This window comes from Mauremys reevesii, linkage group 5 (assembly GCF_016161935.1).
Source record: "Mauremys reevesii isolate NIE-2019 linkage group 5, ASM1616193v1, whole genome shotgun sequence".
Lineage (NCBI taxonomy): Eukaryota > Metazoa > Chordata > Testudines > Geoemydidae > Mauremys > Mauremys reevesii.
The window spans coordinates 32,218,654-32,245,407 of NC_052627.1; the positions used below are offsets into that span (position 1 = coordinate 32,218,654).

The following is a 26,754-nucleotide window of genomic DNA, read 5'->3' on the forward strand; positions in this document are numbered from 1 at the left end:
CTGTGAACAGTTAAAACCAAAAAACCTTCCAAGTGCAGTTGTCCCAGGCATGTTCCCTTAAGTTGGTGCTTTGTGTTTTTGACATCCACTCAAAATGCAGACAGTCCAGGATTTAGAAAGGTTGCTGTATTGTACTGAATCTCAGATATTCCATAAAGTCCATGTTGCATTACTGATATCAGTTATTTTTCACAAGCTTTTAAGACTTCGGTTTGCGAACAGAATATATGGCTTATTGGATGGAGTTACATTAATGACAGGGTTTTGAGTTAGGGCAGCAGTGCATGTCATCCATGCCTTCCAGACTTTATCAACCTAGAGAGATTAATGATTGGCTTTGTTAGAAAATATAGCAGCTAATTTGCCAGTGTTTACTTAAAAGATTTGTTTATCCAGCTCATTAAACCTTCAGGAAATAAATGTATTAACTAGGTATATTTAATGGTACACAGTAGCCTTTAGCAACTTTCCAGCCTAAAGAGGAGCGGCTAAGGGAGAAAGCTTGAGGTTATATTTTAATTTTGCTCCAAAAATATGACGATTATTGTTTTGATTTGTGAAAGAAAGTTCTTACATCCTTACATTCTTAAATCTGTTAGTCTTTAAGGTGCCACCAGACTTCTCGTTGTTTTCTTACATCCTGATAGAGGCGAAAAGCCATCCATCTTCTTTGACAGAATGCCCTAAATGTGCTCTGCTCTTTCTGTGATAATATTCACTAAAGATATATTCATAAAAACTAGCCGTGTCCATATCACCCGTTTGTCACACCGAGGCATCCTTCTCACTTCAGATTGATTGTGTTGACAGGAAGGAGGCAGTAGTTATGCCTGGAGAGGAGAATTCAGTATATAAGGTTCAAAAGGGGAACAAAATCGTAAAATAAGGTTCAGGAATATAAAATATTTTTGTGGGCTTAGTATTTTTTTAATGTATAGCAAAAAGCCCTTTGTGTATGTTAGATCATTTATATTTGGAAGTGGGAATGACATTTGTCATATAACATTTGACATTTTGTGCAGCACACAAAAAGTTCTATCTCTTTTAATGACCAAATTATTTTCATAAATGTAAAACTCTAGTAATAGGAGACAAAGTTTTTAATGTAGAGTAGTGGCTTACCTAGTCTGTGCAGTTGAGTTTTTTACTAGAAGGTTGCTGCATTTTGGTAAAAAATTAAAATGTAGGGAGGAGAACACCATTGCTCAGGGCCAAGATTTCCAAAAGTGACTAGTGATTTTTTGGATGCCTCAATTTTTAGATGCTCATCTTTTGAGACTTCTAAGGGCTCAGTTTTCAGAGAGTGGGTGTTTTGCATTCTCTGATAAACAGGCTCCCTTAAGATGTCTCCAGACGGACACCAAATATGGAGGCAACCAAAATCACTTGTCACTTTTGAAAATCTCAGCCCAAATGTCAAATATTTTCATGCAGGTTTAAAATTCCTCACAATGGAATGTTGTCAGGTTTACAAACAGTTTTCATTAACTGCATTAGCAATCATTTTTAAAAACAAAAAGCACACATTTGAAATTATGCTAGTCCTACAAAACACAACCCCAATACACTTCTGTGAGCATGCATGTTCAAGTAGTATTCATGCACCTGCACACAGCTCTCTTCTTTTCTGACCCTCTAGCTCTGCCCTCCCTATGCACCTCTGATCACTTCTTGGGAAGTGACACTGCCTTCAATTTTACAACAGCTCTGCTCTCAGAAGGGCATAGGTTCTTTAAAATTACACATACAGTGTGTCTGCTAGCACCAAGCAGTCAGACATAGTTGGGAAGTGATCTCTGTGTGTCTGCTCATGATCCAGAACTCAGTTGCTAATGTACATCACATTTTTGGCATGCCAGCTTTAGCAGTATATTTTTCATATGGAGTGGTGTGAATGTGAAGAATGTTTCTTAGTTCTAAAACAAAATATTACTGCAAAGTGGGAACAATTTTACTATCTCTGGAGCACCAAACATTTGGCATCTTTATACATGTTCTGACTTCCAGAGTGATGAACTGTATATTTATGCAAAATGTAAAAGTATTAAAATGAGAGGCCAGTATCTAAAAGAGAAATCAAAAGCCTTTCAAAAACATCAAATATTGGAAAAGGAGTGGAAAAGGGAATATCCAGGTCTGTATCAGTGTAATTCCAAGCTCTTGCTGTGTACGCGCAAAAACCAGAACACAACAGTACAAACAAACAAACTGTACTTAACTAGAAAGGTTGTGAAGCCATATACATACAGTGACTGAAAACAACTGTGGTTAACCTGTAAGAACAACAAAATGCAAAGCAGAGGATAAATAAGATTTGAAGGTTTCTCATAGATGATAAATATTAATACTGTATCGTTAACAAGTATTCTGTGTCTGAATTTCAGCAAGTTAATGTCTTTTTTTTTAATTCCCTAAAATTAAAGTTTAAAATTCTACTGTACTGAAATAAATACCCAATTGCTTTTTAAAAAGCAACTAAATAAATACTCATACTACCTGTATTATTGTGCTTCATGTCAGTGGTAAATATTCATCTTACCGTCAGTTTTTGCATGCTTTATTTTAATATTTATATATCACATAATTGAAAAGAAAAGAGCACTTTTTTTTCCATTCCATGAAAATACCAGTGGATACCAGTGAATTGACTGAAAGGCTGTAAATTGTTCTCAGATTTTTGATATTACAAACCAGTTAAAATTCACTGTTATGGTTTATGGTTTCAGCAAAACATCTGTAAGCTAATAGTTGGCTTATATCCTGAACTATGAGAGTAAATAATATTCCTTAGAACTGTTTTAGCTTTTCTAATACAACTGTGAATTTTTGTAGTATCCATATAAATGTCCAGGCCTGGTTTTGAAGCTTTTCAGCCTCAGGGTATCTAGTGGCATTGAGTTCCATTTGTGAGTTATGTATTCTATCAAAATACATCTTTTTACCAGATGTCTTCCAGTTTCACTGCATGTCCCTTTGTATTGTATGAGAGGGTAAAAAGAAGTGCCTGACTTTCTTTCTTTTAGAAATAGTTATCATGGCCCGCTTTCTCACCTTTGTTGGTCTCCGTATGAATGTCTCTCCGTGCGTCTAATCATTCTTGTTACCCATCTCTGACCCACTTCTCTTTCTGTCTCTTTTTTTAAGATAAAGTGACCACATCTAAATAGATTTTTCCAGATGAGGGTGTAGCATTTATTTGTATAATGGCATTATACTATTTTATCTCCAATTCTGTAAGCAAGCTAACATTTTGTGGATTGTCTTTGATTGCCACTAAACAGTGAGCAGAGATTTTGATCAAACAATCTATAGGGGCACCCATGTCTTTTCCCTGAGTGGTTGCCATTGATCTGGAGTTCCGCCAGGTATGTGTATAGTTCAGATTATTCCTTCCAGTGTGCATTACCTTCTGTTTGTCACTACTGAATGTCATTTGCCACCAGGCTGCCCACTGATAGTCTTCTCTAGTCTTGACTGACCAACTGATTTTCCCACCTCACTGGTCACTCTTTTTCTAGAACATTGTTAAAATATTAAACACCAGTCTTACTGGGGAACCTTGCTGTTAGCCTTTTGATGGGTTAAAAATGGCAACAACTAGCTAGCCTGTGAGATCTCATTTTCAGGAAAACTTTCTTGATATTCTGTCTAAATATTTACTTTCTTAATTTCACCTCATTACTGCCTTTACCTGTCGCATGTCTGCATGTACTTACCAAGATAATTCCTCTCCTTCCTTGACTTCCTTGTTTTAACAACTTTGGGGTATGTGTAGACTGTTATGTCTTCCCACAATTTTCTCAGTTTTACTTGGGCACTGATAGAGGTGGAGGTGCTCAGATGCCTTTTTAAAACTTGCTAAGGCATCCTACTTTTATCTCCCTTCACACACAAGTATTGCTGAAATTTTCCTAGCAGCTGTGTAAAATATGCCAAGAATCCCAGTTGTAGGGGATATAAATCATGATCGTATCAGGCTGGAACTGTCTCCCTACAGAAAAATAAGAAGTTGTAAACATGTCAGAGAATTTAGTTGAAGTTCTCATATCTATACAAATAAACTGAGCCTTTTAAAATGTGAGCAAATCTGTGTAATATCAAAGCCTTGGAACCTATATTCTGAGCCATAGAATTGATGCAGTTTAGCAAACTTTGCTTAAATCAGAAAGCCTGCATTAGTTTTGCCACTCTCTCAGATTTTCCTGGAAAATATTAGTAAACAGAAACTTTTTACCAAGTCACCTTAGAGGGATAGCTCAGTGGTTTGAGCATTGGCCTGCTAAACCTAGGGTTGTGAGTTCAATCCTTGAGGAGGCCACTTAGGGATCTGGGGCAAAAAATTGGTCCTGCTAGTGAAGGCAGGGGGCTGGACTTGATGACCTTTCGAGGTCCCTTCCAGCTCTAGGAGATTGGTATATCTCCAATTATTACCTTTTTTATTACCTGTAAAATGAAAAATTAGTAATTACATTGACTAGTAATACATCATATAAAAGAGCACATCTCGTTGTCAAAGAACTTGCCATATAATACGCCTGAGAAGTATAATCCTGCATGAATACCCTTGAGTTGGAAGCAGGGAGGCTGTGATTTTATCCATGGCCACAGCAGGAGGCTTGCTAGTGCTGTCATTAGAACTCAGGAGTTCTTAGCTCCCAGCCTGTACTCATTAAGCCCCTCTGTCAAGAAAGCATTTAAGCACAGTGACTTTAAGGTGACTTAAGCGTGTGCTTAAATGTTAAGTGTTTTTTCCAAATAAGGATAGCTTCCTGAATAGACCAAGTCTTTCTCTTTAAACATCAAAGAAATTGAAGTAAGTAGTCCTCTCTAACTGAAATAGTCTACCTTATGTTCCACCCTAAACTTGGTAGTGTCATAATGAATTGCTATCCGTCCCAGAGATATCTAGAACTGATACATCCAGTGCTGGTTATGTCGTGTCTTGTGCACTGTCATAAGATGCAGGTTAGGGTAATTCTACACACTTGTGTATTTGTCCCATTTATGAGACTGAAGGTCAGGTGAAACAAATCAACTGGTCCTTTTGCTGTGCTCAAGAAACCATGTATTCTTATTAACTGCTTTGGTCAGAACCGCAACACCCTTGATTTCAAAATATACATAGCCTTGATGTTATTACTTCTGAAATAATGTTTATCATTGGATCACTTTTGGTTACACATTTCTTCATTCTTCTTTGATAATTTGCAACTGGTGATAGTTTATTTTATATTTTAAAACATTCCCAAGTTCAGTAATGTCGTGTCATGTACTTCAGCCAGCATGCTGTCCTCTGAGCTGCAGCCATTTCTGGATTGAATTCAAAGTAAGACTAAGACAAATCCATTTTGTGTGCAATCAAGCACAAAATAATGTTGAGATTTCCTGTTTTCCAGTAGACAGATAGCATATAGTTTTGTCAAAAATAGCAGGCAACACAAAGTTCAAATTCAGTAACTTTGTTACACTGGACTCTTTCAATCTGGGAAGTAACAGCTTTTAGCAACTGTAACCATAGCACAGAGGGCATTGATTTTTGGACCAGCTGAAAGTTCATGCATCATGTAAATAGCTGTTACTTGACTTGCTTTCCATTGTACATCTACATGTAAGAGCGTTTTGGCTTACAGTATGCCAACAATTTTACTGAAGTACCTTTACTATATAAATAATTAAATTTATCTACTAAAATAACCCTATAGCTTCAGTTGGTTATGGTATTTTTTCACTTCCTGTCTTAAACAGTTGTATAATGTAACTTTGCTGCCACTTTACATTCCCGAGGTGGCTGCATTTCAGTGGTTAATAAAATGAATCTCTATATAATTTGTCTGTAAAGTCTCTTGGATGTCTCTTGAATTAACTAAATGGTTACTAAAAATTGAAGATATTTTTTCAGGAGTCATTTCACTGGTCTAACTGATTTTACTAACTTTCACATCTGGGTTTTTGCTTGTTTTTCAATCCTTGGTCAGAAATCGACATTGAACGTTGCGTCCGTGAATCAGTCAACCTTTTTTGCTGGACCCCTAAGAGTGCAACATACAGGCAACATGCACAGCCTCCAAAGCAAGCCAGTGACGGCAATGGCTCAAGAGGTTCAATGTCCTGCTTCACAGCAGATTATCAGGATGCACCTAAAAGTGACCTGGTGAGCGTTTTAGGATTATGCTTTCCTGTCTTCTCCAGAAAAGGGTGTAGTGTTAAGGGTAATGCTAGAAAAACTTTATTAAGAAAATCACACCTCTGTTATATTGTAATTCAGGTTTGGCTTCTTTTAGGGCAATACTTTATTATTATTCATTACTAAACGTGTATGTTGTTATCTCTTTAAATTTACAGTAATGTTTTAAAATGCCTTAGATCTTTCTAAAACAGGCTTTCTGGAAAAGGTGTGTTATGAAGTTCTTATGTTCATCAGACAAGACTGGCAATATTACAACTTGTGAGTTAGTGAAACTAGAAATGAGTAGCACCGATTATCCTAACCAACTGACAATAATGCTTTTATACCTTTGCTATGTGATTTTTCCCACTCCAATCGTGGCTTTTAGTTTCAAAGTCCTCACGTACCTGCTTCCTATATTTCTATGTACTTCGTGTCCTACATAATGAGTAAGACCTCGTGGCCTTCACTACAAGGCAACCAAGTGTAATTCCAGCACATTTTTCAAATATGGTAATGCAGAAGTTGCACAAATTCACTTCAAGAAGAGCTAGGAGTAGAGCCTGAGATCTCCAATACATATGACCTAAGTCTCTTCCACTCAGCCTGCTCTTGTGCTAGATCTGTGGGGCTGGCTGTCCTGCCTGCAACCGCTGCTCCAAACACCTGGAACTGTTGAAGATTGAGGGGTGTGTTTTGTTTTGAGGAACAGTTTATTGCAGTGAATGAAAGAACAGCTCCTTGGGGGAGGCAGTGCCTTCCTCCCGACCTGTACATGTTGAACCTTCTGATTTTTGCTCTGGTTTTAATATCAGTGTGATCTTTTAATTTTTGTTTCAGTACCATTTTGATCCTAAAGCTGCTGTAAGGAATGTGCCAGTAAAATTATTTTATCTTGTGCCAGGACCACCTCCTACCCCATCTCCACTCTTTCAGCTCTGTAAAGCATTTTATTTCCATAACAGAGGATTATCAAGGGCCTGGCTGCAGGACTATGAGCAAGGTCTTGCTACTGAAGAAGAATAGTGAAGGGAGTAAAGTTTCCTGGAGAGGGTCAGGAAACTTTGCACTAATGCAAGACAGGCTGTGGTCACTTCTGATTGCTTTTTCCATCTGGCATGTCATGTTACAGTTGTTGTTGTTCAAATCTTGTAAGTGAGCAGATCTTGGGTAATAGTATGTGAATGAGTCCTTGTGTTTTCTGTTACCAGTGAAATTTTTTCACAAAGAATAGATCTGTACTCTGTAGCAATTTTGCTTGGCAAAAATAATTTCCAGATGTCCCCTTGTAGCTTCTGTTACTCTAGCCTAATAGTTATTTCATTGTCAAATATGCTACCTTAGATTAAGGACACTGGGCTATTTTAAACTTTCCTTCCTCAGCAAATGCTCAAATCTCCTGTTTTTATTTTGCAAAAGATTTTAAAATAATTTGTACCTGTCCCATCTTGAATCAGAATGTTTGCAGAGCTGGCATTGCAATTGCAAGAGAGATGCTTACACAAAGTGCATTATTATTCAGAAAGTTATGTTAGGTCATTAGAGTTGCTTCCATCTGTTCCTTCTTAACCATTGAGAAATCAAGGCAATGAAATGTGTGGCTTAAATGTACCTTACTATGACAAATAGGCTTTTCAACCTCCTTATCATCCTCTGACAAGCACCAATATTTCAGTATCTTTGTTTTACATTGTAATACAAAAATGAAGGATGGGACTTATGTAATCTCTTTACAAAAGTGAAAAGCAAAATATAAAAAAACTAAAGAGGAGCTACACGCTGGCTTAGCCGTTGTGGACTATAATCTTTCACGGTAATATCTTAACTTAAAAACAGAAGCTCCTGCTGCTTATTTTTCATTATAATTATTAAGGCTACAGTTGGGATTAGGGTACAAATACCAGTAGGCTTCCAGTTTCTTCAAGCTGGTTTTTCCCTAGGCCTGGCAGCACTACTTTAAAAGTCCACATTTCTTCATTTTGTCCACTCCTCTGCTCTGAGATGGACAAGTGCTTAGCATACCATAGTCATGGGACCTGCTTCAAGTTGAAGAATTCGTCCCCTGCTCAGGTCATGAAATATTTGGCTGTGGAGTCATATCCGTGTGTTTTGGGCACTTGCTTGTAATATAAATGAGCTCCTAAGTATGGTAACTCTTTATTTCTGAAATATCAAGATGGCCGTGTTAGTGGTCCTCACTTGAGCTAGCAGGGTTTTAAAGACAGGGACTGGACTGAATAGTCGAGAAGACGTTCAGGGCCCAACAGTCTTAAAACACGACATACTCAAATGTCCAGGACTCAGTAATGTGCAAATAACCTGTGTCCCTTTTCCCTATTCCGCTAGACACAATGTCTTTTTTGCTCTCTGTTCAGTAACCACAACTGGTTGCTTCCCAAGAATAAAGGATGTAGAGACTTGCACCTCCAAAGGAAATGTTGTCCTAACAGTCCTTTTCTTTTTTCTGAGATGGCAATGATCTGACACCTTTTATTTTTTAAAAGGTTTTGTTTTGAATTTTTTCACCTCAAGTGTCTGCTGTTCACTGGCAGAGCTCTATTCTTATGCAGGGCTTTGTCCGGTATGTTTATCCATACAGCGTACATAGTTATGATCATTTCAGTAATTTTCACATCAGTGTAATTGTTATAATAAAAATGTTCCTGTAGCACATCTGTTTCCAATCTGAGGAGGTGCAGCCACCTTCCCCTTTTCTTATGGATAGATGGGAGTGGGGGGATGTCTTGAACCTTATGGAAGAGTGTCCTGACAATTTTTTTTGGCCTGTCTTAGGAAAGGAGACTGAAAGTGATTGGCTTGTTTGGTCTAGCAAAAAGAAGGCTACGAGGAGATATGATTGTTCTCTGTTAATACATTAGGGAGGGTAAATACCAGGAAAGATGAAGGACAAATGGATATAAACTGGCCATGAACAATTTTCTAATCTTCAGAGGGGTGAAGTTCTGGAACAGTCTCCCAATAGGTGGTGTGAGGGCAAAATACATAATTTAGTTTTGAGAGAGAGTGGGAAAATTTATGTGTTTGCTTGTATGATGAGGTTGCCTGTGATAGTAAAGGGCAGAGGTCAACAACCTTGGGAGCTCACTTCTGGTTTGTATTATGGTCCTAAAAGCTCATGCTTTAGAACTTCATCTGGCCACCTGCGGGTGTCAGGAAGGGATTCCCTGCTCCAATGAATTCTGTTTATCTCCTTCTTCTGAAGCATTAGGGATGGCCATGGCTGGAGATGAGACAGTGTATGAGAGGGGCTCTGAGCTGGTACTGAGCATTCTTTCTCAGGCACTTGTCTGGCTGGTTCTTGCACACATGCTCAGGATCTAATTGATGGCTCTATGGGGGTCGGGAAGGACTTTCCCTGTACATCAGATTCGCAATGAGCTTGGGAGTTTTTTGCCTTCCCCTGCAGTGTATGTGTGAGTGTATGTCACTTGCCAGGATGATCTTGGGTATATCTCACTTAATCATTGGTGTTGAAAGCCTTAACAACTCACCCTTTTGGACCTCTGACATCAATATCGGCATTCTATCCCTCCAACAAAACCTGTTTTCTCGTCACCATTACATTTGTGAGGCGAGTGTCAGGAGTGGCAATGTCCTCCATGCATGTTCCACAATGATGAAGTGGTGCTGAGAACTCCACAATCACTTCTCCCCAAAGTTAACTCTTCTTTCATTGCCTCTCAGGAGATTATTCTTCCATCATTCTGTCCCAGGCCACAGCATCCGACCAAGAAGCTGTGACACAACTTGGGCATCAGAGGAGCACTGAATTGCACTAAACATACAGAATCCACGAGAAGGTCAGGCACACTGTTTGTCTCCTTTCATCCAAAGTGTCAAGGACTTGGAGCTTCCAAACCATCCATTGCTGTGTGGCTCAGACTGTGCATCATGGGGGCCTATAAGGTGTCAAGCATGCCTGTTCCAGAAGAAATCAAGGCACATTCCATGGGATCTGTAGAAACCTCATGGGATTAACAAACAAGTGCTCCCATCACTGACATATGCAGAGCGCCCATGGGCATTGACTAATACCTGTATCAGACACTATAAAGTGGAGTTCCTGTCTTTCGCAGAGACCTTTTTTGGCAGGAAGGTGCTACAGGTGGTGGCCCAGTATTGCCTTTTGACAAACCTTAGTGGGCGGGATTCCTTTTTTAGCTCATTCTATTTACTTTTTCCTTATCCCTCCCTACTTCTGTTTCACTGCTTGCTACTTCCCAGACATAACAGAGCTGTGGCAGATGCTGGGCTGCAGAATGAAACATTTCTTACCAGATAATTTCCTTTCTGCTAGCAGCATCTCCCACAATTCTACCCAGCCTGGATGGCTCTGTATCCAAGGGGTCAGCTTTTTATTTGGACAGTTACTATGCAGACAATTGCCTGTTGCACATAGTTAATAAGTTGGCATCTGATGATGATGTAAATATATTTCTACAAGTTTCACCCGGCTTTGGAATGACTCATCTGGCGACAAAGGAGACATGGCCAGCACACACTGTGCTGCAGCTTTGATTTGCTTCTGGAAACTGCAGTGTGTTGGGGAGCAGCCCAGAAATAACAGAATTGTGGCAGATGCTGATAGCAGAAAGGAAATTATTGTGTAAGGAATTTTCCATTCTCTGTTTTACAGAAGGGGAAGCTGAGGCATAGATCTTGTAACTTGATCAAGGCCACAGAGAACACTATTGTTAGAGCCACGACCGGATATTGGGACTACTTGATTCCTCATCCAGTGCTTAAACCACTGAACCACATTTGTTATTGAAATATTATTTGTATCATCGTAGCATCTAGCATACATAATTTGTATTACCCGGACATGGACCAGAACTCTATTCTGCTACATATTGTACAAACATAGAACAAAAAGGATCCCAGCTCCAGAGAGCTTACTATCGAAGTATAAGATAAGAGACAACAGATGGATACAAATACACCTGGGAGTACAAGAAAACAATGAGTCATTGTTGGTCAGCATATAGGCAGTGGTCAAAGCACACTCGCAGCCTCGCTGTTGTCAAGCTTGTTATAGGCATCATGACAAAACCGAGTGTTGAGGGATTTTAAGGAGATGATGAGGTAGCTTTCTGGATAGTTACAGGAGTTCCCCCGAGTGTGATGGGCAGTGGGGAAAAGCCAGAAGGTGCTTGTTTGAAAACGTAACGAGAGAGATGGAGGCTGGCATTTTTGGCCAATTGAAGGCAGGAGTTGGCCTGTCAGTGGTGAATGAGAGATGATAGGTAAGATAGGGATAGGTGAGCACTGAAGAGCCTTGAAATTGAAGCCAAGTTGCATGTGTTTGATGCAAAAGAGAAGGGAAGCCAGTGGAGGGATGTGAAGAGGTTATAAAACCAAGGAGACCCAAAAGTAAGAGATCAGTAGACATGCATGAACTAGTCGAGTAAGACATTTTTCTTAACCTTGAGAAAAGTTCAACTGTCTGAGCCAAAGTACTGGCCTTATCAGAAAAGCCTCTTTGACATTGCTCCACAATTCCTTTCACACTCCTAAAGGACTCTGGATTATACTAAATTTATATTGGAACTCTTATTTTTATATAATTATTTTATGCCATAAGCTGTATTTCCCCTGTAGACCAAAGCCAGCAATAGACTCATCCAATCCACCAGTGCCAAGGAGTTAAGCAAATGTTTATGGTATGTAACACAAATGAAAAAAAAATTGTAGTTTCAGCTGCTTTCCCTTTTGTTGTTTTTATTTTTCCTTCTCCCTCCTAACACATGTTGTATTTTATGTGGAGTGCCTCAGTATGATGGCTGCATCCCTTCTGAAACTGAAGGAAAATCAGGCTTTCCAGGTACTATGGCAGCATACTAGTTTACCATGTTAGAATTTACACGTAAAGATTTATGAATATACTCAGTTGTTTTAATGATTGAGGATCTGAATAATGTGGACAATTGTACCATGAGGGAGATATTCAATATGAAGGTATAGTCTATAAACATGTTCATTTTTACGCACTGTAGTTTTTTTGGCAGACTTCCAGTCATGCATATGTGAAAGTTAGTGTGTCTAGTTATCATAAGAGGCACCTGGGGAGTTTAGATTCCTAAAACCAGTTTAGTCTATGTCACTGGCCATCAGGAGTTATGTTAGTCTTCAAGTTTCTAAAAGTTCTTTGAGCTCTTTAGATGAAAGGTATATGTAAGAACAAAGTAATGTTGTTGTTCTCTTAATCCTAGGGCCATCTTTCCTTTGACTTCCTCACCCACCTCTCGTAATAAGATCTGCGCCAGGGAAAATTTGCTGCCATTGCCTGTAATGGGGCTAGATTCTAATCTTCAGTGTACAGCACAATCAGTAGTGGATTTCAGAAAATCCAGTGTACTTGCAAATCTAGCTCTTACAAGCACATTTCTCAAGACCTCTCTTAACTGCCTTCCCACTCCCTGAAACAAACGCACTACTTCTGCAGTATGCTTGTTTCTCCACTAACCTGGTCTCCAGTTTCATAATGATGGGTTACATTTATCTTTTAAGGTTGGATGTTTAGGAGTGGGAACAGATGGAAAATGGTGGCCTTGATGGATAAAACATAGACTTTACAATGAGGGTATTTTTACGACTTTTTAAAATTTCAATGTTTAATTCTAAACACTGGCTGTCTCCTCATGTATTTGTATTTTTCTTTAAGCTGCTTGACTTTGTCTCTTGAGTGCTTTTTATTGACTATCCAAATATTTGCATAGTATATATCGGAATGTTACAGTACTTTGGTTACCAATAAAATTAGAAGTGTTTGCCCCTGGGTAAGTATTTTTCTCCCCAAACTATCAGCTGGTAAAATTAAACCTGTTTTTACCCTTAGCATTACTTAACTTTCTTCTTCTTTGTGACATTTAATTGCAGCTGCATTAAAAGGCTCAGAAACCTACCTCCTCCCTAGACTTCCCAAATATTTAGCTTAATCTTTTACTCTTTCAGCCATAAAACATGTCTCTACTGAGATATAATCTCAAGAAGGAAAGAGATGCAATAGGATGTATTACGGCCTCAGATGGAGTATCTACTATGCTGACATTCAGCTTAGCTACCGCTTAGCCTTTTAGTGTAGTTTAGTTTTTTATTAGTTTGATAGGTCTTTTATTTGACTTTTTTTTCCCTTCAAACACCTCTTCCTTCCCCACCTCTCTTCTTGGGGGCTGTTGTCATTGCCATTGCCATCGCCATGGTATGTCAGGATACCCAGGCTTGAAGAGCGGCAGCCTGCAAGGAGTTCATTTCAGTTAATGATGGACATTCCAGGTGCCTCCACTGTTTGAAAGAGACTCACATACCTGACAGTGTAACAGATGAACATCTTTTAAAAGCAGATGTAGAAGAAAACAGAGAAATAAAATTTAGACTCCTCATGAGGGAGTGAACAAATTTGAGCTGTTGAAAAGTGTGTTTTAACTGGTGAATTAGGCATGTCATAATGATACATCAGAAGCCAGCAAACACTTAAACTTATTGGGAGCTCCAAAATTGGCAGCGGATGCTGATAAGCTTTATATAACGTTTTCAGAATCTCTGATCAGTACAGTGCTCCAGTGTGCCCACTAGACAAGTGCCCATGGAGAAACATGGAGCATAATAGGGCCTCTCATGGTGTTTTTACAGCTGCTCCTTAGCAGGCCCAAAATACCAGTTTTCCCTTCCCGAAGACCTTAGAAGTACTAGGTTTTCTCTACTGCTGACTGTCAAAGAAGTCCAAAAATACTATCTGCTGCCAGGTCCTACAGACCTCCTAACTGCAGGAGAGTAGGGGGGTTTTGTTTGTCTTTTTTTTTTTTAATGATAACTGCGATTTTAGTCGTCTTCCAGCATTTGCACTAATCCTTAGTGTTTGTAGTAGTTGGTGACTGACTCACTGTAGGTGAACCTAGAAAATTGCCTAATTTCTGTGAAATTTAAATCAGTCACTAGAAGCTGAGAGCTGTAAGATCCCTACCAAGATGCAATTTGAACATCTACACATCAGAAATGGTTGATTATTTGTGTAGTAGATTTTTTTTAAATGTGTATTTTACACACGTGCGTGTACGCGCGCGCGCACACACACAGAGTGAGCACTTTGAAAATTATACAGTCTGATCTCTTTTAGCCACAAGTAAGAAAGTTAGTTATGACAGCCTTGTTAAATGGTGTGTTGTGCTGACTGATTATATTAAAACTGCTTAAAAAGAGTACCTTCTAGTACAAGTTTGTGAGGAAAAACCCATTAAGGAATATAATAACCACATGAGCTACAAGGCAAAAATGAGCTCAAACCTAGTTTGAAGTAGCCAATCCTTCACTCTCAAAGCAAACTTTAAAACTACTGACCCAAGACATGGAGGTGAAATCCTGGCCCCTTGAAATCAGTAGCAGTTTTTCCATTAAGTATTTTGGGGCCAGGATTTCACCCAAGATGTCTGGTCATAGCCATGAGTTTTAAGTAGGAAAAACTCAGAACAATCTACTAAACTGCAAAATGAACCAGGGATCTTCAGTAACAAAGGTACAGATATCTGCCACTTCAGCTACATGAATAATTCCAGTGGATGATAGCAGTAGTAAGCTCTTATCCCATATGTAGCTCAGTCACTAGATGGAGTCCAGCACATTTAGCCACCTTGTTACACACTCCTGTTAGGGGAAAAGCTTGGGACGCTCATGTGACAGATATGGCAATTTTCCCTAATATCTTACTATATTGCATTTATATATCATTGGGGGCCAGAGACCGTATGTAATTCCCTGAGAGGAGGTGACTTCAGTCCTTCAGGAACTAAGAACATCGGGAGGAGATTAGGAAAATTCGCTCAGTTGTTACACCTCCAGTAAGGTACCACTACCTGCAGTCTTGCATATAGTGGTTCAAATTAAACTCTCCAGGGAGCAACAGACAAAGAAAGGCCTTTCGGATAAATAGCTGGAGTATAAACTTACTCAGGCCCTTCTTTCTAATCCAGTAAACAGACAGGATCTTCTGTCCAAGGTAGGGTCCCCAGTCTTTAGGAAAGGTTTGGAAAGACTGACACCTGCTAGAGACAGAGGTTGGAGTTGGGTGACCTCTGTTACGCTTTTTAGCATGCCTGTGGGATCTTTTATTGTTTTAAATATGTTTTCTCTTTAATGCGTTCATTTTAAGAATAAATGTACTTGCTTAGAAACTGCTGTGTGGCAACTTATACCTGTGGGCAATTATGCTGTTTACAGTCTCTGAAGGGGGAGAGCAAAATTCAGACTCTGGCGTGTTCAAGCAGTCTGGCTTGCTGGGAATAACACAGTGTAGGCAGGGCACCGTGAGCCTAGCAAAACCCCAGTCAGGAAGGAGAGAGATGTAGGTCTCCGCCCAAGAGAGGTAATGGCTGGAAGCCAGAAGCCTAAAAATGGATGATGCCCTTCCTGGACCACAGAGGGGGAGTACAGGTGCAGTTGCCCTGAACTATGACAGCTTGTCCCAAGCACAAGGACTGCACAAATTCAAATCTCAGTATGGGCCATCTCCATTGTAGATTGCTAGTGGGGATTGCACCTAGGATTTTTGGCACCAAAATCAAGTGTGCGGAGCACTTGATTGTGATCTGCAGAGAATTGTGCTGGCTCTTCTTCTTTGTTTCTAGCTGCTAAACTGCTAAATATAAATAAATATAAATAAATGCTTTCCTGGTATCAGTTTTCCAAGTAAGCAGTTGCTGTTTGCACAGAGATGATACGTGGCCACAAATAGGACAGGAGGAGGTGATTTAGAAAACATTATCTTTTAAGATGTTGTCCACATTATAAACAATCTTGGAAACTTGGCCTGACCTTCAGTGTAACTGCTATGTGATTTTTCTTAAGACATTTTATTAAGTCTAATTTTTGTGGCGACAGTTGTGGGCATATTAGGATGCATGCCTATGGGACCATAGTCATGCATGCTGATATATAGTGCTGCTAAGTCTGTATCTGATTCATGACAAAATATATAATAGTTGAAATGCAGACGATATTGAGTTTCAAATTGATATTGTAGTCTCTGGAGATTTGAAGCTTAAATTAACCAAAAGGAAGCATTGCAGTCCTTTGTGTACTCTATCCAATTTTTAAAAATATAAATGTAATGATTATGATTTAGGGATTTTTTCTCGCAGAAGATAAGGCTTTAAAATCAATAGCCAAAGAAAATAAAACAAGAAATATACTAAGTTATTAAATAACAGCCACAACTGATAATTAGGGCTGTCGATTAATCACAATTAAGTCATGCGATTAACTCAAAAAAATTAATTGCGATTAATCGCAGTTTTAATCACACTGTTAAACAGTAGAATACCAATTGAAATGTATTACATGCTTTTGATGTTTTTCTACATTCTTAAATATATTGATTTCAATTACAACACAGTATACAAAGTTGACTGTGCTCACTTCATATTATTTTTATTACAAATATTTGCACTGTAAAAATGGCAAACAAAAGGAATAGTATTTTTCAGTTCACCTCATAGTACCATAATGCAATCTCTTTATCGTGTAAATGCAACTTACAAATGTAGATGTTTTTTGTTACATAACTGCACTCACAACCAAAACAATGTAAACTTTAGAACCCACAAGTCCACTCAGTCCTACTTCCTGTTCAGCTAATTGCTACGGCAAACAAGTTTGTTTACATTTACAGGAAATAATGCTGCCAGCTTCTTATTACAAGGTCATTTGATAGTGAGAACAGATGTTTGCATGGCACTGTTATAGCCAGCATTGCAGGGTATTTACATGCCAGATATGCTAAACGTTCGTAAGCCCCTTCGTGCTTCGGCCACTGTTCCAGGAGACATGCATTCATGATGATAATGGGTTCTACTTGATAACCATCCAAAGCAGTGTGGACCGACGTATGTTTATTTTCATCATCTGAGTCAGATGCCACCAGCAGAAAGGTTGATTTTTTTTTATTTTTTTTTGGTGGTTCAAGTTCTGTATTTTCCCAAATCAGAGCGTTGCTCTTTTAAGACTTCTGGAAGTATGCTCTGCACCTCGTCCCTCTTGGATTTTGGAAGGCACTTCAGATTCTAAAACTTTGGATTGAGTGATGCAGCTACCTTTAGAAATCTTGCATTGTTTAACCATGTGATTAATCTTTTTAATCACTTGACAGCCCTACTGGTAATCTAAAATCTCTAAAGAATGTTATGGTTGGTTATCAAATTGTAATCTAACTAGAGTTTATTTTAATTAAATGTAAACTGATTTGTAACAATCTGCTTTGTTTCCACCTTGATAGGTAGAATTACAAGAGCATGTTGTAATAATCTAGAGATTTAGATCAGACAGATTCCTATTTAGATGATGATTAAGAATTGAAAACATATTTTGTCCTGATTTGCAGTTTGTGAGAATCCTTAGAGTATGATTGGCCTGCAAAAGTATGCAGTGTATTACTAGAGTCAAAGTATTCTGTAAGTGTCTGTGCCTTAGGCTCAGGTTCTGTATCCATTAATTGTCCAAGCAGTTCCTCTTTGCACAACTTTTCAATGATCCCCACATTTGAGTTTACAGCTGTGTGTATTCTAGACACTGAACCCCTCTGACCTCCCTCAGTTCCATGACTGATTTACAAACAAGTTTTATAGACTTGAATCTTCAAATATAAAAACAAAAAAGCAAATATATCTATGGTTCCAGTGAAGCTAGTTAGATGCAACTTCCTCTGATGAACGTTTATCCTGCTAAGAATCCTCTAAGACTTCTGTGTGTAGCATTAAAATCAGATGATCTAGAGGAAGAAACTCGCCTTTCCCTCATTTTTAGGAATGCTAAATTTTTTTCTTCTGTTTTGGAGACTGTTGTTTAAAAATGGATTCTGGTCTCCTGTAGCTCTAGAGATCAAAGAATCTTGATCTTTTAAAAAGTAGAGAGTATTTGCAGTAAAAACAATGCAAATGGTAACTAGTATAGTGGAGAATAAAAATATGGGACCTAATCTTTCTCTCTTCCCATGCCTGGGACTCATTGAAGGAAGTAGTTGTATGCTGGAGAAATGAAGGATCAGGCCTGTAATAATACATTAAACAAGATGCAGCACAGCCAAGAAATGTGGATGGCAAATATTGAAAAAGCTAAAATAAAAATATTCATCATGGTTGAACTGAATGGGTTATTTCATTCTCCGAGCTTCCTGAGTAATTTGGTCATAGCTGGTTACCACAGCGATGACAGTCTCTGACCCACATGCAGCACAATAAAATGTAGTTTCAGGATGTTAGAAAAGCTTTCCAGAATCCAAAAAGTCTCTCTGGCCAATAAAGTGCATCCCCATCCACACTAAAGTTTAATTATGGTCTCAGGCATAGTGGGCTCTGCTAAATGACAGGGGAGGTTTTTGCCACCTATCTTGGTTAGTGCTCATTTGACTAGCTGATCATTACTGGATGATCTGTTTCCCAGCTGGTGCCCAAATGCTCGACTAATTATCTTGGCTCCCCTCTTGGTGATATGACAGTGTGTGACTCTCATTGCACACCACTGCGGAAGTTTTAGCTGGGTTGGTAGAAGGAAGGGAGTCTCCTTTCTGCGTTCTTGACCAAGCAAGTAGTAGGTTTGTCTTAAATAAAAGTCATTCTGTGGCATATCTTAGACTGGACCTGCCAGTTAGAGTGAATTGTTTCTCTATGGCATCTTCTAACGCTATAACTCTCTGAAGATGTCCAAGCAGTTTTGTATGCCTCTTATCTATCCCTTATTTTTGCAGCAATAAGTTCTACTTGTTTCTCTTAGAACTGAGAATGTTAATCGTTAAAGCCTGAGACACATTAAGAAGAAAAATAATTAGAGGTTCTTGTCCTGAAATCAGGGCCGGCTCCAGGCACCAGCTGACCAAGCACGTATTTGGGGTGGCACCTTGTAAGGGGCGGCCAATCTTGGGATGGTGGGGGGGCACTTGGGTATTTTTTTTATTTTTATATTTTTTTGGTTTGGCGGGGTGGTGCTCGAGGTTTTTTGTTGTAGTTTTGGTGGCATGCCGCGACGCTCGGGGGGGTGGTGTTTCGGCGGGGCGGCGCTCAGGGGTGTGTTTTGGCGGCACGGCACTCGGGGGGTGTTTCAGCGGTGCTCAGGGAGGGGTGTGCTTTGGTGGCGCAGTGCTCGGGGAGGGGGGTGTTTCGGCAGGGCGGCACTCAGGGGAGGGTGTTTCGGCGGTACGGTGCTCGGAAGTGTTTTGGCAGCATGGTGCTCGAGGGGGTGTTTCAGCGGCGCTCGGGAAGGGGTGTGCTTTGGTGGCGCGGCGCTCGGGGAGAGGGGGTGTTTCGGCAGGGCGGCACTCAGGGGGAGGGTGTTTCAGCAGTGTGGCGGCACGCAGGTGGGCTGTTCCAGCGGGGCGGTGCGGCGCTCGAGGGGAGGGTGTTTCAGCAGGGTGATGCTTTTTTTTTTTTTTTGCTTGGGGCAGCAAAAATGTTAGAGCCAGCCCTGCCTGAAATCAAATAACTTGGTAGTGTTAGCTGTGTAATCCTTTCACTAATAGCTGTTGGGCACGTTCTCCATTCTGACATATTGTTTAATTACAAAATGAAGTTTTTTAAAGTGCATTACTTTTGATAGTCGTGACTTACTAAATAATTGTTCAGTGCTTTATGCACTACAGTTTGTAACTTTATTTCATGTTACCCTCCATCCACAGGTATTGTACAACAAACCATGAAGCATTGAAAATAGTGTGATTTTTTTCTCTGACATTTGTTTTAAAAGAACAGTTAGAAATGTATCATGAAAACCACATAAGAAAATAAGTCCATGGGAACCAACAGATAGCATACTTGTGTAAGCCTGTTGTAAGTGCCAAATTCAGAACTGGATGCATGGTTGTTTAAGGAATACAAGTCTCTCACATTTGAGCATTAACGCTGGCTATTTTTGTGAGAGACATCACTACTAGAAATAAATCTTTTGGCAGCTAATATGTATGTGTGGCGCGGTTTCCTGCGTATGACAGTTTTATTTCATATTTGATTAAAGAGGCCATCTTTTTATCATAAAAATAGTAGTCTGTGTCTACAAAAGGAAAATGAAAAGAGCACCACGGTGCCTATTAGGTTTCGTTTTAGTTCAGAAATAATTCACTGAGTAAATCCACTGGGTGTGCTAAAAATATGCTTTAAGATTAGAATTGGTTATAGAATTTGCCATCAGCTTTGCTCTGCTTCTGGTAAGCCAAGTTTGAGTCCAAAAACAGACCTGGTCCATTTGTTGTTACTTTCTGTTGTGTAGCATAGTAAAATACTGGAGATTAACAGAAACATTTTTTTCTGTGTAAGGCGACATGAGAAAATGGCTTTCAAAGTCCTAATAACTGTATAAAACAAACACACACACCACTTCTCCACACCCCCAAATCATCCTGGAATAATTTTCTTGTATGCAGCATATCATCACTAGATTTTGGGGTCATTTTAGTGAAGACCTAGATCCCTGTGCTAGATATAGCAAGTGTTATAAAGACATAATAAAGGTATGTTGGAGCTAATAGTTGAAGTTGTGTAATATGTGGGATATGTATAATATAATAAATAAATTAAACCACCCTGCATTAAAAGAACAATAAGGTTTCATTTCTCCCATTCCTCCTCTCCCCCCATGGCTGTTTGACTTGATGTTCCTCTTTCCCCAGGCTCCATGTCTCAGTTCCTGTGCCCCCTGCAATCTCCCTGTCCCCTCAGTTCTACCCTCCTCTTATCCCAGTCCTCCCCTCATCCAATCTCAACTCCAGGTCCCATTTCCAGAATCCTGTGGCTCCTTGTCCTGGACCTGGCTCCTCACCCCTCTCTGCATTTGAGTCAGGCTTTTTCTGCATTCTCCTGCTTGGTGTCTAAGTACCAACAGGAGGAGCATTGAGAGCATGGAAGATACAGTCTACCAGCTCTCAATTCCTTTGCTTGATGCCACAGCTAGCCTTGTGCAGACAAGAGCTGAAATTGCAGGGAAAGTCCTGCTCAGCCCCTGTACCTCCAGGATTGGGCATGCTCAGTGCAGATGGAATCTTCAGAGAATTTAGCTGTCCGTCTCTAACCAGTCTCTGCTGAACATATGGCAACTGAGATTGTCAGGGACTTACAACTTGGCCAAATGTAGGCAGATTTTCACAGGGAGGGTAAAAGGCACATCCCCCAACAACAGGCATTGGTATTAGGGCTGCCACAACCCCTGGCTTGAAGTAGTAATAACAAACAATAAATATATGGTTTCCATCAGCAGCACCCCCCACTATGAAAATTGTTCCAGCACCCCTGAGACCAGGGCAACCCGCCTGCCAAATTTCAACTCCCTGCTCAAATGCATGAAGGCATTACAGCTTCTCAACAAAACGGTTGTAAAAAATTTTTAACATGGGCAAAACAATGTATTTCCCTCCTAACCTCATTCTAAGAAAACCCCTGAGCATGTTTTTTCTGAAATTTAAAGAAAAATAAATCAGCCTGAGGCAGACATCCAGCATGGAAAACTTTGTCCTGAATGGTGAAGTTTCACTAAGTTATAAATCAGGAGTAGGCAACCTATGGCACGCGTGCCGCCTTGATTTTCAGTTGCACTCACACTGCCTGGGTCCTGGCCACCGGTCCGGGGAGCTCTGCATTTTAATTTAATTTTAAATGAAGCTTCTTAAACATTACATACAATTTACATTGTATGTAAATTAAACCTTATTTAATTTACATACAACAATAGTTTAGTTATATATTATAGACTTATAGAGCAAGACCTTCTAAGAACGTTAAAATGTATTACTGGCATGCAAAACCTTAAATTAGAGGGAATAAATGAAGACTCAGCACACCACTTCTGAAAGGTTGCCGACCCCTGTTATAAGTAAATGAAAACAGTGTCTTATAATGGAAAGTGTTGGACAGTCTTAACTCTCGAGGCTTTACTAGCACCGTATACAAACATGAGGTTGTGGGATATACGTTTGTTACCCTAGCTTGGAGATTACTGTGTTACAAGTAATGCCATGATTGGGCCAATAATTTTTTTTTTCTCTAGCAACCCACAGGAAACTGTGACAGGGACAACACAGAAAAGTCTCTTACTCAAACATGGAATTTTAATTTGTAGTGTTTTAAAAAAATCTTTTTCTGAATATGAGAAACAATACTTCCCATGTTAGGATCACCCCTTTTATCTCTTTAAACCTCTAATGAGCACTCTTTAATGATTGAATTGTTACTCTTGAATTGTTACAATTGTTACATTATTACATGTGGTAATAGAAAGAGCGTGCATGGTCCTTAATTGATACTTTGTCTTTAAGTGGCTGAAGTATCAATGATTTAACCTGCTTTGGTTTTGATTGAAATTATTTTGATTATGTTTACAACGCCTTAAAAGTTTGTGATGATTAAAAAAGCAGTGCTGTGAAAGTAACACTGTTCCTGCATCAATCTTCTCCCTATTTTAACCAATAGTAATACCAGTATATTCCCACCAGCAGCCACAGGTGTTTTAAGCACCCTATCAATTAGACTTCCACAAGCAGAGCTAGATGACAAGGGACTTAAAACACCAGTAGCAACCAAAGCATGTCTGTTATAGGGGTCCTAACGTTGAAGGATCTAAGCTGGTATTAAGAATGGTAGGCAGTTTTTACAAAATTTCTGTGGTGTAGACGAGGTCTCTCTTGTCGCATTCATGTCCTTTTAATACACTAGCAATACGCTATTACTGCTGTGAACATTCTAGAGTAAGTCAAGATGTGAAAAAGGAAGCTGTATTTTCTCATCTCTATCTCATTGGGCAAGAGTATGAACTAAAGTTCTGTACTTTGGATGACGATGTAAGTGGAAGAAAGAACACTGCTTGGTTTTCAGATTCCAGGCTGAGCTTGCAGTGAACATAGTCAGAAAAACCTTGGTTGGGGCCCTAATCATGGAAATACTTATGCACATGCTTAATTTTATACATGCCCGTAATCCCATTGACATTAATGGAACTATTCATGTGTGTAAAAGTTTATAGGATTGAGATCCTGATTTGTAAATTGAGAAAATATATCGAAGTCACAAAGAGGATAAATGTGGAGCACAGATATCATTTTGAGTACCTTTGCTGATTATAACCATGTTTTTAAACTTTGAGAATCCTGCAGATGAAATATGGATCCTAAATACTTTACTGAAAAGTATTTAAATTTGTCAGTGATAATGTATGACACAAACAATGTATTGTTGTCTCTCAGCAGGCCCTAGTAGCAGCTAACAGACTTTCCAAAGCTCTGCTGATGTTGCTAATGCTTATCCATTAAATAGAAGGGACTCTACCAGAACCCCAGAAAAAATCAATATCTGCCAAATGGAATTGGTCCTAATTGGAGGGGGGGATTTTTATGTTCATGCTAATACAGGTTTTTTTTAAGTCAGGTATAAAACAACAATTTAAAACTACTTAACAAAACAAGTATTCTTCCATGAACATTTCTTTCCTAAAGCTAAGTAACATAACTTCTTAATAAGTCTAATTACTTATAATTTCCAAAGGAAACAGTATCCAGCAAATAAGTAAGAAATTAATCACTGTTTGAAAGTGCAAGAGGAAGTTGTCACTTCATTCCAGTTTCTTCACTTGCATGGTTTACCTTTGTGTTGATTTACATTAACATGTGCTTTATGTGTTTAAGACACAGCTAGACTGCAGCTAAGCTTTATAATTTAAAATGGATTCCCACAGTGGCAGGGAGAGTTATTTAACCTTTTACTGAGCCAGCAGTAAATGAGACTTTGCAGCATGCCCACCCAGCAGCATGTAGTGGGGAATTTTCCTTTCTGCTGTGCAAATTCAGCTTAATCATCCAGTTATGTTATTCCAGGGAGAAAGGTGGATTTGCTTAGTAACTAGCAGTTCTGGCAAAATGACAGTTTGTTTATGCTTTGTATATTGTGAAAAAGTGTGTGTGGTGTTTACCACATTATCAGATCTGTGCATTCTTGATTGAATATGAAAGAATAACATGAAAGTGTCTTTCTATGAGTCATCTTTAACAATTTACTTTTTCTCCTTGTCCCTTCTGCCAGACATCCTTTTCTTGTTTTCCTGATTTAACTTACTGCCCCTTCCCTAATGTCATTAATAGTGGATTTAAGCATGAATGTCTTCAGCAGTGGCATGATGGTAAAGCAGTTTACACTTTTGAGGCCATCAGTATGTAATACTAATAGTATTTTGTTTATAAACAAAAAGGACAATATTAATAAGGGCCCACTACCCCTTGCCGAAGTTCTTAGCAGACTGTACCTGCCTAATTATAGAGACAACAAATTTTGAATCAGTTTGAATAATATTGAGTAGCAACATCCAGTTAGTTGTTGGAGAGAGTTTAGAATGTGTAAAACTCTTTTTGGGATAGAGGCAAAATCCATAAAGCTATCACCTTTTCATCCTTAAGACTGACCTCACCTGTGATATGTACAGAAAACTGCTATCTGATAATATCTAGATAAGTTGACAGGAATTCAGCTGGCTCTGGGCCCAGTCACCTAGCAACCCAGTGTACTTGGCTGGCCCTAATAAGCCGTTGCTAAATGGCTGTGCTCCCTGATCAGGGGGAAAGGGCCAACCGATCATTTAAGCACTGCAGCAATGGCCGTACAGTAGTTGCTCAGTGCATTCACACCTGCAGCTGTGCCAGACCAGCTTCCTGCACCAGCCCTTGTTCCTACCTTCCTCAGAACTCCTGACTCCAGCCATTGACTTGTCTCCTGACCATGCCTTCGGTTCTGTCGCTAGGCCAGACTCCTGACCACTAGGTCACATCACTTCTACTCTGTTATGTGACAGTGGTGAATTGTGATTGTGATGACTGACTGACGTGCTGATCGGCATTTTGCTGTGCATATAGCTAGTCTGTGCTTCTTTTTTTTTCCCCCTATCCTCCCTCTCCCCTGTCTCATTATTATTTCACCCACCTGTTAGGTCTTGTCTGTTTAGACTGTGAACTCTCCAGAGACGGGGCTGTCATATACAATGTGATTGTACAGCACCTAGTACAGTGGGGCCCTAACTTGTTTGAAACCTGTTACATTTAGGTGTAAAGCATTGTGCATGGTAAGAGAGCCTTTTTTGGTTTTGTGTATGTTAAGTGAGAGGGAGCCAACTGGTACACTTAGTGACAACTTTGTAGTAAGAGTCATCATTGGTCTGCAGCAGTCTTTTCCAGTTTACAATATATTTGTAGTTGCTTGTAGTCGTCTGCTTTCTTGTTTCCTGGGTGAAATAATAAGCAATTATCAGATCAAGCACTAGGAAATCTGCTTGGCTAAAAACATGGTATAAGCTTATCTCAACTTTAAAAGTCATTGTGTCTCATTTCTGAACATAGACACATACCGTAGGTATGACACAGATAAATAGATCGTGTAGAATGCCACCTTCAGCAGAACACATGGTTCCTAAGGCATTTGAACTTTTGCAAAAAATCGTACTTGGTCCCTTGCTTACATTGAAATTGATTTAATTCAGGGGTTCTCAAACTTCATTGCATCATGACCCCCTTCTAACAACAAAAATTACTACACAACCCGGGGAGGGGAGGAGCAAAGCCTGAGCCCTGCCGCCTTGGTGGGTGTGGGGTGGGGGGTGCAAAGCCAAAACCCAAGCCCTGCCCCACAGCCTGTAACCTGAGCCTTGCCATCCAGAGCTGAAGCCCTCATGCTTCAGCTTTGGCACCGGGTGGTGGGGATTCGGCTTTGGCCCTGGACTGCAGCAAGTCTAACGCCAGCCCTCGTGACCCACTTTGAAGCTCCGACCCACAGGTTGAGAACCGCTGATTTAATTCAATGCTGAAATACCTCTGTTTAAAAAAGGCTTTTTTTTTTAATGTGATAAGGAATGCCAAGTTCATTTAAAAACAAAAAGCAAAAAAACCTGCAGCCCACCTTAAGCCATTCTGTCTCCTGGACCAAAACTCAGCTAAATGCAAGAGCTATTATCAGATGGAACTGCTAAGTGCAGGTCCAGCAGAATGAGAAACACTTAATTTCTTTTCCATAAAGGTGTATCTGCATGTGAAAGCCAGGATGAAATGCCAATCAGAAATTACAGCTTAATGGAAAATGAGATGGAAGCTCTGATTGTGTGGCCTACCGGTGCTTAGAGCTCTTTAATCTTTCTGAAGCTCAGCTTCTAATTTCAGAATATTTATGTAGCTTTAATTCCTAATATTAAAAACATTAAAATTCCTAATGCCTCCTTTGTATTAAGAGCAGTAAATGCATATAGCTTTGTAATTCCCAGTCCTGTTTAAAAGTTAATGGGGTGAGAAGAACAAGTGCTCTAATTTAAAGGATTTAGGAGGTAGTCAAGGAAACGCATGGGATGAGAGTAGACTTCTAATGCCAGCTCATATAAATCTTTTTTCTAAATCGTGCTGTCTGTTAAGCAACCTTCCCTGGTGAACAACTTCTCATAGCTGAATTTTCTAAAATGAGATTCCACACTGATGTTAGGATACGCGAAAATAAAAGTTCAGGAATTTTACTACAGTGTAACTAGGAGCAGATTTGAAAGGACTTTTAAAGAAAAGGGCAGGAGAAACAGTGACTTGC

General features: G+C 39.5%; 1 protein-coding gene and 1 long non-coding RNA gene across 5 annotated transcripts in view; one reads left to right on the forward strand and one right to left on the reverse strand.

Annotated features, from left to right (window-relative positions):
* TBCK (TBC1 domain containing kinase) overlaps positions 1–26,754 on the forward strand; it is a 172,628-nt gene that overhangs the window by 106,585 nt on the left and 39,289 nt on the right. For 2 of the 4 annotated variants that reach the window (XM_039539380.1, XM_039539379.1), the window contains exon 23: positions 5,976–6,151. The exons of 1 other annotated variant lie outside the window; for it this stretch is intronic. In XM_039539380.1, the coding sequence (XP_039395314.1) occupies positions 5,976–6,151 (176 nt within the window). Of the gene's footprint in view, positions 1–5,975; positions 6,152–9,871; positions 9,980–26,754 lie in introns of those variants that run through there. One more of the 4 variants, XM_039539382.1, reaches the window with a different exon arrangement.
* Positions 456–24,933, reverse strand: LOC120405687. The gene is made up of 4 exons (XR_005598771.1): positions 24,871–24,933; positions 3,717–3,991; positions 2,220–2,273; positions 456–830 (listed from the first exon to the last, which is right to left on the reverse strand). It is a non-coding gene; the product is annotated as an uncharacterized LOC120405687 (long non-coding RNA).